The sequence below is a fragment of the Lampetra fluviatilis genome, chromosome 20 (assembly GCF_964198595.1).
Source record: "Lampetra fluviatilis chromosome 20, kcLamFluv1.1, whole genome shotgun sequence".
Classification (NCBI taxonomy): domain Eukaryota; kingdom Metazoa; phylum Chordata; class Hyperoartia; order Petromyzontiformes; family Petromyzontidae; genus Lampetra; species Lampetra fluviatilis.
In genome coordinates this window covers 736,782-754,825 of record NC_136294.1, presented here as the reverse complement: position 1 = coordinate 754,825, position 18,044 = coordinate 736,782, and the positions used below count along the sequence as shown (strand labels likewise).

At 55.8% G+C, this 18,044-nt stretch overlaps 2 protein-coding genes across 2 annotated transcripts in view; one reads left to right on the top strand and one right to left on the bottom strand.

Moving 5' to 3' along the window:
• The first annotated feature begins 54 nt into the window (after positions 1-54).
• On the top strand, positions 55-12,835 carry LOC144937800 (steroid 21-hydroxylase-like). Its single transcript, XM_078865269.1, has 11 exons — positions 55-216; positions 2,534-2,825; positions 3,382-3,471; positions 4,254-4,408; positions 4,707-4,802; positions 5,287-5,397; positions 6,083-6,169; positions 6,499-6,810; positions 7,449-7,618; positions 8,148-8,251; positions 8,901-12,835. The coding sequence occupies exons 2-11, from the start codon at positions 2,585-2,587 to the stop codon at positions 9,155-9,157; spliced, it is 1,623 nt and encodes a 540-aa protein (XP_078721395.1). The 5' UTR covers positions 55-216; positions 2,534-2,584; the 3' UTR covers positions 9,158-12,835.
• A 94-nt stretch (positions 12,836-12,929) lies between these two features.
• The window catches only part of LOC144938003 (voltage-dependent P/Q-type calcium channel subunit alpha-1A-like), a 67,253-nt gene continuing 62,138 nt past the window's right edge, over positions 12,930-18,044 (bottom strand). Inside the window, exon 44 of the mRNA XM_078865700.1 lies at positions 12,930-17,720. The gene's annotated coding sequence lies outside the window, so the exon portion shown is untranslated. The remainder of the gene's footprint in view (positions 17,721-18,044) is intronic.

Sequence of the window (18,044 nt, the reverse complement as noted above, 5' to 3'; positions counted from 1 at the left end):
CACCCCCCCCCCGCCTCCCATTCGCCACCCCCTCCCCTCATCCCTCTCTCCCCCCTCGGGGTCCCCGCCTGTTCCCGTCACGACTTCCCGACACCAGGATGCGACCCAAACAAACACGCGCGCACAGCGGCCAGACGCGACGCGCCGCAGGGGTCCCCGACACCAGACCCACGGCGACACCGCGACACAGGGACCCAGGGACCCCCGCGCAGAAAGGTGAGGTCCCAAACACACACACAAGACAAAGATGCGCCGTGTAGCCTAACAGACTGTTGTGGCAAGTGCTGTTCACACACACACACGCGCCTACACTCACCTACACCCACCTACACTCACCTACACCCATCTACACTCACCTTCACTCACTTGGAGCTGTCAGAGTGTAATGGCGAGCGCGCTGGACCTGCGATCTCAGACGTCGCTGTGTCAATTTGATCTTCTGGCGAGGCCATTAGAACAATGGGGCCAGTGTTCACTACATCCCGAACGGCGCGCACACGACGGGGTGGGTGGCCAGCATCACGCCCGGCCGCCTTTGTCTCCCCAGTGCCAATGTTTTTCACACCGCACCAGGTACTAATTTAATGCTGAGTCGACCTAGGGGATGGCGAGGACCGATTTAAATAATGTCACTGGTGTTGGGAGTGAGTACGAATCGAACACGGGTCACCGGGTTGGCAGCGCAGCGCGCTGTCCACGACATTACCGCTCCCCACTCACGCGCGCGCACTTCCGAACCTCCACACGCGGTCAATGTCATTCTCACAACCATTGCCCGCCCCGCCTCTGCCTTCAACGCACGACGCCCCAACGCGGCCTGCGACCGGCCGTGCGAGCGACCCGCCCGCTTTCATCTCGGCCGCAGCGTCGCACTCAGCGACAAGCGAATTACTCGGTTCACCGATGTCGCTGCTGCTGCTGCTCGCGTGAGAGTTGAGCCGCGCGAGACGCGGAGCAGCGGCAGCAGCAGCGGGAGGAGGTGGAGGAGGAGGTGGAAGAAGTGGAGGAGGAGGTGAAGGAGGAGGTGGAGGAGGTGGTGGAGGAGGTAGTGGAGGAGGTGGAGGAGGAGGTGGAGGAGGCGCACCAAGCCTGGGGCAGTCGCTCCGCTGCATCGCGGCTCCTGCTGCTGTCGCCCTCTGTTCGAGGACGGCTACAATTGGGAGATGTTCCTTGGGAACATCTCCCAAAACGCACCCCACCCCCCCCAAGTTCGGCTTCAGAACGAAATGCGAGGGGCAATAGCGAGGGAGAGAGAGAGATTGTGTCGGATAAGAAGATCACCGCCCATCGCTTTGCAGCTCCCCGCGTGTGGATGCGCGCGTGGTGTAACAAGTCCGGAGAGTTGCACAAACGTCGCCCTGCGCCCCCTCCCCACCCCTAGTAGGGGGGGCAGGGCGCATGACTCTGCACGTCAGCGTTACTGGCACTGGGGGGGGGGGCATGACGCGAGGGCATTGACTGAGAGAACACGGCGCTAAGTGGAGAGTTCTACAGGGGCGCCCTCTCTCTCTCTCCCGTCTCTCATCTCTGTAACTGCGTCTCCCTACCCCCCCACCCCCCTTGTGCATCTCTCTGTTCCCGCCTGTGTGCGTGCCTGCGTGTCTGTCCGTCTCCCTTTGTCGGTGTCTGTGTGTCTATGTCTGGCTGTCTCTGTCTCGTAGGGTGCTTGTGTATCTCTGTCCCTCTGTTCTCTCGTGTTACGCAAAAACACGCACACAACAAAGATAACACAACAACAACCGCCATTCGCCACTAAGTGGCGGTGACGTCACCACAATGCTTGTGCCAGGCTATGTGCACCTTGAGGCCACGTGAAGTGTCGAACGCCCGCTGGCAGGAGGTTAAGGGGCAGACCCAGGTGCCACGGGTCGACTGACTGAGATGACCGAGATGACTGGCTGATGCACCACCTGTGCCCCCTACTGTGCCAACTTGCTGTGCTTTAGCCACCCGGTGCTCCGCTCGTTGTTGTGAGCGTCGCTCCTCCGCCCCCGTTGTTGCTGGAGGGCGACTGCCTCCAACTGCCCAGTAGCGTCCGTCACGAGCCTCCTGCACAGAGGCCGATCTTGACACCGCTGGTACCAGTCATCGGCAAGTCCACTCAGCTCCACGTCCTCCTGTACCACATCACTCCATCTCTTCTCTAGCCCGTGCTGCGCCCGTTTAAGCCCCGTCAATCCAGCCGATCAAAAGCTGTTGAGGCATGCGGTGGCTGGGCATGCGGGCTATATGACTCACACATACTCACACGCACACTCACACACTCGCACACACACTCTCACACAAACTCACACACTCTCACACAAACTCACACCCCCCCCCTGTGACTTGCGATCCGCTCATTCATAAACAACGTCCGCAAATGACCCCACGTCTGACCCTCCGCCTCACTCCGCCTGGGTCACGCTGACCCAGGCGGAGTGCCCGCGGGCTCTGCGTGACCACGGTGATACGGGCGCGGTGCCCGGAGGGGATCAGGCGGCACAACCACCATCACCATCACTACCAAATAACCTCCGAATGTCATCAGCAGAATCGCCAACTCCTGCACCCCCTCCTCCTCCCCCTGGTCGCCATCGTCAGCATGGAGCTCACGTGGAGCGCCTTGCTCCTGCTGCTCCTCCTGCTGTTCGTGCTGCTGCTGCTGCTGCTCAACTCGGGGGGACGCGCGGCCTCGGGGCGCCGCTCCCTGGGGGTGCCCGGACCCCGGGGGGTCCCCCTGCTGGGAAACGTCGCCGAGCTGTTCCGCACGGACCGCCACCGGCACCTGGCGCAGCTCGCGCGCCGCCACGGCCCCGTGTACAGCCTGCGCCTCGGGGCCCACGGTGACGCTGCCCGCGGCTGCTCGTCGTGGGGGTTGGGAGTGGTAGTTGGCGATGCTGGTGGTGGTGACGGTGGTGATGTCAGTCGACCCGTGGCACCTGCTGGGTCTGCTCCGTGACCTCCTGCCAGCGGGCGTTAGACATCACGTGGCATCAACGTGCACCTAGCCTGACACAAGCGCCGTGGTGACGTCACCGCCACTTAGTTGTTGTTGTTGATGATGTGGGCAACGGTAGCGCAGCGGTTTAGGGCGCCCCGCTACGAACCCGGCGATCGAGTTCAATCCCCGCTCACGGCCATCAACACCAGAGACGGCTATCTGAATCGATCCTGGGCCTCCCCTAGGTCGATTCAGCCTTAAATCAGTACAGTACCTGGTGCGGTGTGTAATAATCGCCACTGGGGAGACAAAGGCGGCCGGGCGTGGTGCTGACCATCCACCCCGTCGTGTTCCGTGCCGGCCATCAAAGGCGGTACTCCCGAACAGCACTTGTCCCAAAAGTGTGAGTGTGTGTGTGGAGGCTATACGGGGGATCTTTGTCTGTGTGGCGCGAGTAGAGATGGTGGTGCTCAACTCGGCCGAGGTGCTGCGTGAGGCTCTCATCAAGAAGAGCGCCGACTTCGCGGGCCGTCCCCAGACGTACACGGGTACTCGATACAGCCCGGGGCGGGGCTCCGGAAAATATCTGCCCCGCGCCTCACATCGACACCCGGAACCCGCCTCAACTCGGCTGACCCCCCCCACCCCCAGCCCGCACGCGCCCCTTGATTGCGCAACATCCCTCTCGGACCCTGCTCTACGAGTTCTCTCGCATGTCCGTGTCGTTATTGTGCCGTCGCTGTGCTCACGCATCGCCACGGGCCTCCCGTGTAAACACAACGTGGCTAGTGCAAGCGGCATGACCGTCGTCGTCGTCGTCTTCCGCCTAACAAATAGAATCACTCAAACTCATGCGTGTGTCATCTCGTACGGATGGTTTAGCGACCAACACGAGATGATTCACAATTGGTTTCTGTTTGGGTCAAACATGTGCGGGTGCGATGGCAACCATTCGTGCCGTGCGCCCTCCACCACCCGACGCAGCCGAACGAATCGAGCTGTCACGTGGGCAATGCGCCCGATTCATGGTTTTTATTTATTTTCAGCAAAACCGGTTACGTTTAAAAATAATCGAGCAGGATTTTATGATTATAACCGTGCACGTAATGGTCAGAAATGACCATGCACGCTTCTGTAGCGATAAACACAAACACTGCATGAATGTTCGTTATTCATTGCTGGCAAACATCTCACAACAAACCCCCAGCGTGTCAGCAGCAGGGCCCACGACTCAGTGTGGTCATAGGGAGCTCCATCACACAGAGCTCCACTCAAACCGACACCGTCTCTCCTATCTGAGGTCTTCTTTCTACCCCCCCCCCACCCCCAGGCTGCGCCATCTCGTTCGGGGGCCGCGACCTCTCCCTGGGCGACTTCACCCCCGCGTGGCGCCTGCAGAGCCGCATGGCGCGCGCGGGGCTCCGGGGTCGCAGCGCGGACACCACCCACGCGGTCATCGCGAGCGAGGGGGCCTGCCTGTGTCACGTGAGCGGGGAGGGGGGTGGGGGGCTGATGGCGCTGGGAGAATGGGGGGGGGGGCAGCGATTGCTCGAACTCCAGCCCCCCGCTGACCCCTCCCCCCCTCCGTCCACCTGCCCACATTTAACCATTTCCCACGCCGTGCGTGGATTTTTGACACGCTACGCGTGCCAGATGATTGGTAAACACGTTGAACTTGCATTACGTCGCTAATTATAACGCGTGTGTGCGTGTGTCACACGTGACGTCACGCAGCGATGATTATCTCAACTTAATTAGACCCCCCCCGCCCCCCCCCCGTCAGGTACTCCGAGGTCACGGGGGCCGCCCCGTGGACCCCATGCCAATCCTGTCGACGCACACGAGCAACATCGTGTGCGCACTCAGCTTCGGCGTCAGGGTACGGCCCCCCACCCCACGCGCGCCCCCCTCTTTCGCTCCCCGCCACCCACTGCTCCGTACTCGTGATTAGATGGCTTCATGTGACACCGGTAAATGCGGACATACCAAACATATAACATATTAAACATAGCAACAAATATCATGCAAAAGCCTCTCATCTCACTCTTCTCCCCTCCACGCACTCTCCTACCTCTTCCCTCTCATCTCACTCTACTCCCCTCCACGCACTCTCCGCTCCAGCAAACGAGGCTCTCGAGTTCGCCATCGCTCAGTGGCAGGTCGCTCCTTCTCCTCGGTCTGGAACTTCCTTCCCCCAGTGGCCCGTGCTGTCGACTGCTCAAGTCCCAGCTCACGACCCACCATCCATCCTCTTCCTTGCCTCTGTGACTGACTGCCTATGACAGACGGCACGAGAGTGCGTTCTTGAATCCGTCTGTGCGGAGTTGTGTACGTGTGGTGGTGTGGCGTTCTCGGCGTGTCAGTACGCAGAGCAGGACCCCGAGTTCCGCAGACTCCGCGAGAGTCTCGACGAGTTGGTGCACCTCTGGGGCTCCTCCACCATCATGGCGCGCGACCACCTACCCTGGCTCCGGGTGCGAACCGGAACGACGGACAACGCGGGACTCGAGCCACACACCAGTACTCACGTGGCACGAGAAGCAGGACTGACGTAGAACAGGGACCCAGGACTAACGAAGGACGAGGAACTACAGCACGACTAACCTGGACCACAACCACGACTTGTAGACAGACTCAGAACCAGGACTAACATGGGACTACAAACAAAACCAAGACTAACATTGGACCAGACCCATGACTAACATGCATCATCACCACGTGTGATGTTGGACTATGCGTGCTGAGCTTCTTTCGCATCGTACGTAGCCAACCGTGCGAATCGGGACCAGCACGAACTCGACCCGGCGCCATGACTCAAGTCAGAACCAGATCCAGGGGGAACTCAGACAGAGAATCAGAACCATTACTCACCCAGACACAAAAACAACAACACTCAACACATGCATCAATAACGCTTCGTGGTCTTAAAAGGAAAACTATATAGATATGTAATAGGCGACGTTTCGGGCGATGGCCCTTCTTCGACAGCAGAGATATGGAGTGGATAATAGGAGTCGGAGGCTGCGATTTGCACCGTGGGAGCTGACGAGAAGACATCGTGACCATCACACGAACCGCATAGACCTGCAGAGACACTCACCACGATGGGTCCAGCCACTCACCCTACTCACCGCCCTCCCCCACCCCGCGCTCGTGTAGAGGTTCCCCAGCGCCACGTGGACTCGCTTCCTCGAGGCCGTAGAGAGACGCGATCACGTGGTTGCCGGGCACCTCGAGGCGCACAAGGTTTGAAAGCAACTTCGCTCACCAATCCACTCACACCACCATACTCACCAATGCACCATCACCTCACCATCACACTCACGCCATCACGCTAATCAATACACCATCACCTCACCATCGCACTCACGCCATCATACTCACCAATGCACCATCACCTCACCATCACACTCACGCCATCATACTCACCAATGCACCATCACTCACGTCATCACGCTCATCAATACACCATCATACTCACCATCATATTCACTCACGTCATCCCCCTTACATACATGCCATCACATCCCCCCACCCCCACCGCCGTCCGCACTCTGCCTCCCCCCCCCCAACAGAAGGGAGGCGCGCGCGCCGGGACTGAGGACATCACCACCTCCATGCTGAGGTTCCTGAAGCAAGAAGGCAGAGGGGAGGGGGCGGGGGAGACGGGGGGCGGGGGGGAGAGGGGGGAAGAGGAGGACGAGGAGGGGGAGGTGGAGCGGAAGGAGGAGGCGGGGGACGACGAGGAGGAGACGGAGCAGGTGGAGCAGGGCTCGCTCACAGAGCAGCACCTGCACATGGTGCTGGTGGACTTGCTGGTCGGAGGCTCTGAGACGACGGCCATCACGCTGGTCTGGGCGATCGCGTTCCTCATGCACGACCCCCAGGTGGCGGTGATGACCAACAGCAACAGTCGCGGTTGCATCATGATGGCCATTTGCACCGAGCTGGAAGCGCATCAGCATCGTGATCAATCTCTGAATCATCATCAATCACTTGATGATCATCATCGTAACAGATGGCATCATCAGCAGCAGCAGTAGCGCTGGTAGCAGCAACAGCATTAGCATCAGTAGCGGCAGTGTCGGCGCCACCATCATCATCATCATAGCCACCATCAGCATCCTCATTATCAGCCACGCTATCGCCACAATCTTCGTCGTCGTCACCACTCGTCATCAAAGACAAAGTTCCCCCGTGTGACCTGAAACAGACTGTCGGGGCAAGTGCTGTTAGCGAGCAGCACCTACGAAGGCCGGCACGGCACACGAGGCCGTGGGTGGCCAACACCACGGCCGGCCGCCTTTGTCTCTCAGGTGCTGATGTTTAATTAACGCCTCAGGCACCCATTTGAGGCTGAGTCGACTTACGGGAGGCCCAAGATAGGTTCAGATAATCGTCACTGGTGTTGGCTGTGAGCCGAGGAAATCTAAATCGGATCGCCGTGTCCGAAGTGTAATGCGCTAACCACCGCGCCACCGCTCCCCCCCCCCCCCCCCACCGCACCCGCCCCCGTGCCCCGCAGCTGCAGGAGCGGCTGCACGCCGAGCTGCTCGGGGCCGTGGGCCGGGCGCGCGCCCCGCTCTACGCTGACCGCTTCGCCACGCCGCTGCTGCGCGCGACCATCACCGAGGTTCTGCGCACACGGCCCGTGGCGCCACTCGGCATCCCGCACCTCACCACGCGTGACACCAGGTGACTCACCACGCACCTTACCACGCGTGACACCAGGTGACTCACCACGCGCCTCACCACGCAACTCACCACGCACCACACCACGCACCTCACCACGCGTGACACCAGGTGACTCACCACGCACCTCACCACGCGTGACACCAGGTGACTCACCACGCACCTCACCACGCGTGACACCAGGTGACTCACCACGCACCTCACCACGCGTGACACCAGGTGACTCACCACGTGCCTCACCACGCAACTCACCACGCACCACACCAAGCACCTCACCACGCGTGACACCAGGTGACTCACCAAACACCTCACCACGCGTGACACCAGGTGACTCACCACGCGCCACACCACGCGCGACTGCAGGTATCACCCCGCACCACGTGACACACGAGTTCTAATAGGCACTCGCGAACATCACTGCCGTGCTGTGTTGCAAAACAACACTCAGGGATCGATGGGGGGGTCAGGGGAAGGCGGTGGGGCTCACGACAGTGACCTTGATCTGGACCTCTTGACTTTGACCTCCGTGCAGTGTCGGGGGGTACCAGCTGCCGCGGGGCACCACGGTCATCCCTAACCTGTGGGCCGCACAGCACGACCCGGACAAATGGAGCCACCCGGAGCGCTTCCAGCCAGGTGAGGCGAGGCCACGCCCAGCCCCCACGTGACCACGCCTTCACTAAACCAGGTCACGCCCACCCACTTCGCCCCCTCCCCTCACATCCCAACCTCCCCACCCACCCAGACCTGCCGACGAGAATTCCTACCCCCGCGATGTTTAGATGTCACCTCACCTGGAGGCGACGATGTTCCACTCGCCTCACCTGGAGACGCAGCCAATCTCAGCAGATTTTCCAAACACCAGGCCCTGGTATGGGTGGTGTGGGGGGAGTAGATTGGTGGAGTGGTTAGACGAGTGGTTGGCTGAGTCGTTCAGTGATTGAGTGGTTGGTTGATTAGTCGACTCTGCAGGTGGGTTTCTCTCCGTCCATTCTCCCCTCTCTCCCCATCCACCCATCCTCACCCTCTACCCTCCTACTCCACTCCTCTCCGTTCTCCTCCCGCATTCTCCCTCCTCACATCCCTCCTCCCAGAAACGCTCCCTTCTCTTCCTCCTCTCTTCTTCCTCAACGTATCTCCTACCCCGCATCCCCACTCCTCTCTTCCCCTGCCATCTTCGCCCCCCCCATCTACCCATCCATTCTCCCACCCTCCATTCTCCGACCTTATCTCCCCGCCTCTCCTTTTGCCACCTTCTACTCCACCTCCCCGCCTCTCCCAACAGAGCGTCACCTCCACCGTGACCCGTCCGCCGAGCGCCGCCGCGTGGGGAGCCTCCTTCCGTTTGGCGCGGGCTCCCGGGCCTGCCTGGGGGCCTCCCTGGCGCGAGCCGAACTCTACATCCTGCTCGCGCTGCTTATCCGCGACTTCCGGTTCGAGGCCGAGGGGGGCCCGGGGGGAGGCCTGCCGGACCTGGACGGGGAACTCACCGTCATCCTCAAGCCCAAGCCCTTCCACATGCGCTTCATCGAGAGGCCGTGAAGGCGCCGAGGAGAAGGGGTTAGGGTTGGTGGATCCCGCCGAGATGGCAGGGGACGTGCTCGTTTCGTTGAAAGTCAAGGTTAGGATTTTTAGTAATCTCCTGTTCAACCCATGGCACCTGGGTCTGTCCCATGACCTCTTGTACGTGAGCCTTCGACACTTCACGTGGCCTCAAAGTGCACCTCGCCTCGCACAGGCACCGTGGTGAGATCACCATCACTTAGTGGCGAATGGCGGGTACTGGAATTGGTTAGAATCGCAACACATTTCGCAGTCAGCACCAGCTCTATTCTCACAGTATCCTGCAATAAAGTCCACCTCAACGTGTCTGACATCACACGCTCAGCTCAACCATCACAATGCACCGCTGCAATCCAGCACCGACCTACAAATGGGCATTGGTCTGCCAGTAGATTTGCGATGTGACGATTTGGTTTCTTTCCCAATTAAGCAATTTGTGGGCCACGTTTCAAATTTCGAATGAGAAGTGTCTGTAATGGAGATTATTGGTGGAAGGAGGCAGTACATAAAGTAGGTTGATAACAATCTTGATTTGAAGCTTTCGTGACTGCAGGAATCCATACTCTTTGGTTATATTAAAACAATAAAATAATATAAATAATATACCTACGTGACTTTACCGAAAGAACCAAAGAGTATAGGTTGACAACAGCCTACTTGTGAAGCTATAGGGTTGTGTGTTGTCCCAGTATGTGCTGAGATTTCCCCTGGCAATGAGGCTGCGATCATAAGAGGATCATTGCCGATAAACCTCTGGCGCTTCAGCAGCGTTGATCCAAGCGAGCCCGACTGCTGCTGAGACATTGAATTTGGAACCCGGTAGGGAGTTTTGCTCGTTTTGAACCAATGCTGCTGCAATCATGCACTCCCGGGAGGCCGTAGAGAGCTGATGGGATGTGTAAAACATAAGTTGAGCTTGTGAAGGGACAGATATGGGACAGAGGGGGGTTGCCTGCTAATTTAAGAGGCATTACTCAAACACATTATGCAAACACATTATGCAAGAAGCTATTGAAAGTGAGCGTTATGATGATAATGGTGACGATGATAGCGCAGATGATTGAGACGAGTGTTTTTAATACACTGCCGAGTACAGACTCAACGGCTCGAAACGCCAAGTGGCCAGCAAAAAACAGCACTAGTGAAGGTATAATAGTTAAGTGTTAATTGGAGACAGATGATTGATAGCAATTACAGTAATGATGAGGCAGGTGATTGCGACGATGATTACGATGAATGATGATGAGACAGATGCCGATGAAGACGATGGTGACGAAGTTTTACATAGCTTAGAAGCGGTAACAAAAACTGAGTGATTCAGATGGCAAGGGCAGTGCAACGGACGAGAAATGAGTGACCGTAACAGAGGGCACATGGGGGACACAAGGGCAGGAGAGGGACGGAGTGGAGGGGAGAGGGGAGAGGGGAGGGAAGAGGAGGGGAATGGGCGATGTAGAAGAGCTGAAGCTTTTAGAGAGGAACGGAAGGAGGTTAAAGAGGGGACCTGGTCAATGTACAGGGTCAGTTTATTCCAGTGGAGGGTTGCAAGGAGGGAGAAATATTGGAAACGAGATGGGGCACAGAGGGAAGCAGGGACAGAGAGAGATTATCGTATTTACGAGGGATGATTCGGCCAATGGATTTGTTCATAGCACAGAGGAAGAGTGGCCATTGCTGGGAGTGTTGCCTGTTACATATATATTTAATATGAGGGGCACTTATCGATGAATTTGTTTTTATTATTTGCACTTATATACCGCTGCCACCGTAGTATAATTTTAAAAAATCATTAAAGTGTAGATACAATTAGGCAGATGATGATGATGACAGCTGATGTAGCAAACGTGTCACGTGATTTCCCACAATGCACTGTATAGCAATGAGCTTGTTATGGAATTGACTAACACTCGAGTCTGTTAATCACATTTTATTAAGCATTCATCTTTTAAGTTTTTCACCACACGTTTTAAACGTTAAATAAATATTTCTCGAGACTTATACATTTGTAAAGTCACCACGGTTTCAAGAGACCCCGGTAATTTCATGACTAATTATGTTGTCACTGTTTGTATCCATACAAAACTCGCTTCTCCTGTTCTTAAGGTTGCGGAGTAAAAAGTTAACGACTTAAGAAACAAAATCGGATCCTCTCCCATCTCACCTTGATCTACCAACCCTTGATTCACCCAGTCTCTTCCTATCCCCCATTGATCCACCAACCATTCCCATCCCACCATTAATGACTACCCCCACGCCTCCCATCCTTCGCCGATATCCCAAACCCTCTTGACCTTACCTGATCCTCTATTGCTTCCTTTCCATCTCATCGTCATTCAGACACACCTCCCATCCCAACCTGGCCCACCAACCACTCTCATCCTTCCTTGATCAATTCATCCCTCTCCCATCCCACTATCAACCACCAACCCTTACCAACCCTCTTTGATCCACCAACCCCTTCCATGCCACCATCCCACAACATTTTCCATCCTTCTTTGATCTAATAACTCCTTCCACCTCATGGTGATCCACTCAACCTTCTCCCATCCCATACTCATCCACCAACCTCCTTCTCGTCCTGTCCACTACTCCTTCCGATCCCATATAATCCCAATCAACACACTCCTCCAGTTATATTTTGATCCACCAACTCGCCTACCCTACACTGATTCACTCATCTAATAAAATTTTGATTCATGCTCCTCCCATGTCTAATCCACCAACCCCTCCCATACCACTTTCATCCACACAAACCCTTACCATGTGTCTTTGATACACAAACCTCTCCCGTCATTCTCTGGTCCAATAACTCTGCCTGTCTCACCCTGATCCACTCACCATCCTCCGTTCCCATACTAATCCATCAACCATTCTATCACTCCCTGATCCACCCACCCCTCCCCATGCCGGGCGCGAACTCGTAACCCGTGCGTCACGAGCCGGCTGATATAAATGTACAAAGAGCAGCAGTGCGTGCGAAGTAAGGGACTTGGTAACACTCGAACCTGGCACGACACGCGGGGGCTCACAGACCAAACGAGGAAAAACAATTACAACACAAACCACCCTTCCCCCATACACCACACACACCTAAACCTCCCACCCCATAAATTAATAAAATATACATTCCACGTTTATCTCCTTATTTTCCCATTTAATGTGTTTTTGTATTCAGATGTTTAGTTTAAATGTTTCGCAAATTTGTTTCATACGAAATGGAACAAAAGTTGAAAAGTGCACAAAGCAGCATGGACAGACGCATGCTTGGATTTGCACTGAGAATCAGGAAGAGGAGCACGTGGATTAGAGAACACACGCGGGCTAGAGATACCATCATCGTCATCACATTCAGCAGTGGATATACCATGATGATAATAAGTTAGAGACATCACAATGACTGGCAGGAGAAGTGAGTTGGCTTTGGCAGAGCGCGTCATGGCGAGGAGGGTTGGTGGCCGTGGTCGAGACTCACAGCGGAGTGGCAACCAAAGAGCGCGACCGCCGTGGTGATGGAGATTGTTGCATGGCGAGACCGTGAGGGATGGCGATGACGTAGAGAGGCCTTCATCCAGCAGTGGACAGACGGCTGATCATGATGATATACCCACTCAGCCACTAGCACCACGCGGGGAGCGGCCTCCGACCGTCCACTGCCCAGGTAGCCTCGATCAGTGCCCGCATCACGAGGGCAGATTGTTAAACCAGAAACAAAATCCTGACTTACACAAAAAACTTCACTGGGGGGGGGGGGGGGGGGGGGGGGGGGGGGGGGGGTGGACACCGTTACAGACTTTCTGTGACCACCGGGGACTGTTTAATAGCTTTGAGTGAACCCTTTCCATGAGATTGCGAGGCCCCATCCGGGTAGAGACGGGATGATGAAGCTCACACCGAATGTGACACTTGAGGACTCGTCGAACTTACAATGGCATCTACACGAAGAGGGATCCCCCCCCCCCCCCCCAGTGAAAGTGACAGCTCACGAGATTTATTAGGAGGAACTTCATCGAACCATTAAGGTCACGATAAGAGCCGCGACAGTGAACTTGAGGTGCTAGTCCAGAACGACGTGCAACTTAACGTGAGCTCGCGCACTCAGATTCCGCTTCGCCTAAACAAATGAGACGTTTTTGGTTTCTGTCGCTTACTTTACTCGGTATACTTGGCAACACGGACTTTGGGCGTCAATGGTCGCTCACCTAGTTAAACAACGGTAGCTGTTGCACGCTAATTTGACTCACCATCGCCACGAATCTACCATCACCAACATGACCACGAACACCTTCCTGCAGCACCATCGAGCATTGAATGCCCTATCTAGGAAATGCCCTCTCCTGTAGCAAGCATGCCAATCTACCAAATACACCCTTCCACGAGACGGCCATGCCCTACCACTAGACATGCCCTAACACCAAACATGCCCTGCCACCAGCCATGGCCTTTCAAGTTTTTTGTCAAACATGCCCTCCCACTGCACAATGCTCTACCACTAGATACTTCATTCTACCTGACATGCCTCCCATGAGGCAGACATGCCCTCCCATGAGGCCGGCAGACATGCCCTCCCATGAGGCCGGCAGACATGCCCTCCCATGAGGCAGGCAGACATGCCCTCCCCTACTGGGCCCTGTACCATGTCTCATCGCCACTACTGGCCTGCGTCTGCTGCGTGTTTGGCCCCATCGCACCTTGGCACAGAATGCAGCATCGGGATCAAACTTTACCCCTCACGTGCCCACACGCACAGACTCCCACTGCACGGGGGTCGGGTCAAGGGTTAGGCTGGAGCTAGGGTTAGGGTCAGTGCACGAGTCATGGATAGGAGCAAGAGCTAGGGTAAGGTTTTTTGAGATTAGGATTCACAGGGCATGAGTTCGGGTGTGGAGGTTATATTTAGGGATATATTTAAGGCTCGGGTCAGGGACAATGCATGCGCTAGGAATAGGGTTATGGGGGTTTGAGGGGAAGGGGCCAGGTATACGTTCAGGATTAGGGCTAAGGGTTAGGGGTGAGGTTACATTTCACATTGGGGACAGATCTAGAGCATAGATCTAGGGTTAATGCATGAGTTAGGTTACGTCTAGGATTAGGTCAAGGCATACGTTAGGGTTCAGGGGATGAGGTTATGAGATACGGCTACAGCAAAGGTTAGATTTACGGCTAGAGTTAGGGTGGGACATCTGTGAAAAAGAGCCTCACACATCATCAGATTCCTCCGGTATAATCAAAGAGTTTGATTCTCAGTTACAGTTTTGGCTAAGATTTGGGCCAGACTTGAGCGAAGGGCTCGTGATAGGCTGTAGGCGAGGGTTGGGGCTGGGTCTTGGAATAGAGGAATAGATTGGGTAATGGCGAAGGTTCGGAGAAGATATGAGGGTTAGGGCTCGCTTAATAATTTAACAAGGCAGCAGACATCTGTCGACAAACGTGTCGAAAATACCCCAACAACACAATGCCCCCATCACAAGTTCCCGGTCCGTTGGTATCGCCCGACATTGCAGACAAGGCAGGTTTAGTCTGGGCGATACCAACGGGATGCGAGGGGTGCTGTAACAAGCATAAACACTGCTCGTTCTTGCAGTGCAAATATAATTTCTACCGCAGTTGGTACGAGTCCATAGAACCTCACGGGTGTACACAGGAATGAATGTTGTCACTGAATATTTTCAGCGTCGCGGTTTGACTTAGGAGTAAGGCGTCACGAACAGGGGAGTCGAGATTCGACTCAACGATTCTACCATTTGTAAACACTCATGTTGTGGGAGTAGAGCAGTGGCTGTAAAGGGGGGCACGCGGAGCCAATGAAGCACCGCATTACCCAATCGAAAATACTGGAATCGATCATTCCTTACTCGCCCTATGCGACTCCGCGATGATGGCCGTGTTAGGGGCCATCCATTTAGTGCGTACGCATGGAGGGGGACGGGGGGTTAATCCAAACGCGTTCGCTTACGTTTGGGGGGGTCTACTGACAGTGTAGGCATAGGGAACGGGGGGGGGGTGTGAAGCCTCGATAATATTTTTTCTACATTGGCCTTCAAATGAGTTAGATAGTCTGGCGGTGGACTATCTGTTTGCGTACAGGGAGGGGAGGGGGGGTCAAGTTTTGACAGATTTTTGCGTACGAACAAAATGGATGCCCCCTTAGGAGAACTGCTGGATAGCCGTTACATCGTGAACCCTTCCCCCAATACTGTGTTCGGTGCCGACGAGACGCTGACTAATTAAGAACGCGGCGCCCATTAGTCTTAATCTCCCAGCGCAACTCGTCTCAGTGCAACTCGCGTAATACCGGATCCAGACATTAAACACGGGAAGGAGTTAAGATCTCCGACCAGAGCGGCTGCGTCGCATGCAGGCGGAAAGATGGGGGGGAGGGGTTGACGGTTAATTTGGCGGGAAAAGAAAACTACATGAAGCAAAAACATACCCCCTTAAAACTTTTTACGCGAAATACCAGTCACTTCTGAGGGAATATGTTGGATACCGGGGTCAAACGAAGCTTTCCGTATCTCAACAAGCGTTACTGGTAAAAACATCCGGCCAATTTAGGGTTCAGGTTTCCGATTTTAAAGCGGGGTTATGTTAAGGGAGCCGGATTAAAGGCGCTAATTAATTAGCCCCCCCCCCCGCCACTCTTTACACGGTGTGGTGAGGTGGGTGTGAGGCAATGTCTCCTCACCTCTTGCCTCAGCCACCGGTACTAACACACACACTTACAAAACCAGCCACTTACACACATACACACACGCGCGCAATAGCGGCATTATCACAAATTTGGTCCACATATTTTGCACAAAATGGTGTTGGGGGGCAGGCGAGGGAATCGGTTTCCATGGAGATGCCCCGGTAAAAGGGGTTTTGGTTGGGTCACCCCCATTTCATTCCACATAGGCCCCCCACTTTAGTCTGCCTTGGGTCCCCCGGCCGTCACCAGGCCCCCCCAACTAGGCCCTCCAACCCCCCACCGCTTTACAGCCGAGTCCCTGGTTCATCTGGCCGGACCCCACAAGAATTCCTCTATCTGATCTTGCCAGGAGGTCAAACTATCCCGCAAGGAGGCTTGGAATGTCCCAGCTCCAGGCAGGCCCGGGCTACAAGTGTTGATTAGCCCCGGTAGCGCAAGTAGGGTTGCTATCTGTCCTAGCATTCCCAGGATTGTCCCCGTGTTGAGGAAGCAGTTGCTATCCTGGGAAATCTCCAAACCTTCCCGGGACATTTAAAAGCCCCATTTGTTGTCAGTAGCGTAATAATAACAACACACCACTGTAGACAATGCATTTACATGTAGTTCCCCCCTCTTCCGCTCAAGTAAGACATTCTTCCCATGATATGTCTCGGTTTTTTTTTTACCTTAAAGGTGGCAGCCCAAGGTGCGAGGCTAGACCGGACTAAGACTGTTGAGTCTAGCCCTGATTTCGAACTCAACACACGTTTAGACTGGGCTAGAGCTGTGGGCTCGAGCTGTGGGCTATATCCATGGCCCAAATATACACTCTTGTACCTCTTTTCCACTGATGCATCCGAGGAGAGCCAGCACGGGGCCCTCACGGTACGGGTGGTGATCCACTGGCTCTTTTCGGAGCCGAGCCAGAACCAAACTGCGATGCGCTGATCTCGCAAGGCATCTGAGTGTGGCTCAGGGCCAAGCAGGGCCAGGGGCGGGGACATAGTCATTCTCGGCGTGCTTTGCGTTAGTCAGTTCGCTTGAACACAGTTTGGGTTCAGCAGTGGAAAAAAACAACCTGAGCCACGCCGGGCTGGCTCGACCATAGCCCCAGCGTGGCTCGGTTTGTACAGTGGAAAAGAGGTAGAGCTCATTTGAGGCTAAACTGGGCTAGGGCTATGAATCTAGCCCTGATTCTAAGCCACCACAACACAACCCTAGACTTGGCCCTTTGGCTGCAGGCTCTACTCACGACCCTGTAACCCAGACTCTTAACTTAGTTCGGCCACTCGTGTGGCCGCCGGGCGGTCCGAGGGGAGCACGTGACCCCCCCCCCCCCCCCCAAAGCGACGTGGCCCGTGGCAAGCGAGGCTTGAGGAAGATGGAGGACTGCGAGGCGGCTGCATGCTCCCTCCGAGGGGAAAATGCTTGCGAGAGAAGAAGTGTCCATCTACTATTGTTGCTTCGCCGACTAAAAACATCGATATCCTTGCACGCGTCGTACAAAAAGTGAGGGGGGGTCCCCTTTATGGGGGTCCCCGGAGTTTGTTTCTTAGCTTCTTCCACACCTCTTCCTCTCGTTTGCGAATCTTCCTCTGGTCCGCCCAGGCCTCCCGTCGTCGTGACGACAGTGCCTATCCGTCGCACGGCGATGATGATGTTTTCTCAGGGTCGTGAAGCACGGGGAAGGGCTAGAGCCTGGTCGTAACCCCAGCTGTGACCCGAGGAGTCAGGGGTCCCTGAGCGGGGTCGGTGGGGGAGAGGGAGGGAGGGGGGTCGGATCCCTCTCTCTTCAGGGGTCGTCCTCCCCCTCCTCCCTCCCTCCCTCCCTCCCAGGTCCTCCCGCCCCTCCCCTCGAGATGGGGTCCACTGCCCCTGTGGGGAATGAGAGGAGGCCAATGTTGATGACATCACCAACATGAGCAGCGATCACAAAGCGAGAACATCACCATGTCACGTGTCTGCGCGTGTGTGCTGCCTGTGTCCTGCTGCTTGATGGGGAGTGGTGTTGCAATGGTTAGCGCTGTGCTGTGCTACGAACCCGGTCACCTGGGTTCGATTCTCGCTCACGGCTAACATCGAGTGACATCTCAAACCAGCCACGGGCCTCCCTTTGGTCGGCTCTCCACTTTAAAGGAGTACCTGGTGCGGTGTGCAAAGCATCAACACTAGAGAGACAAAGGCGGCCGGGCATGGTGC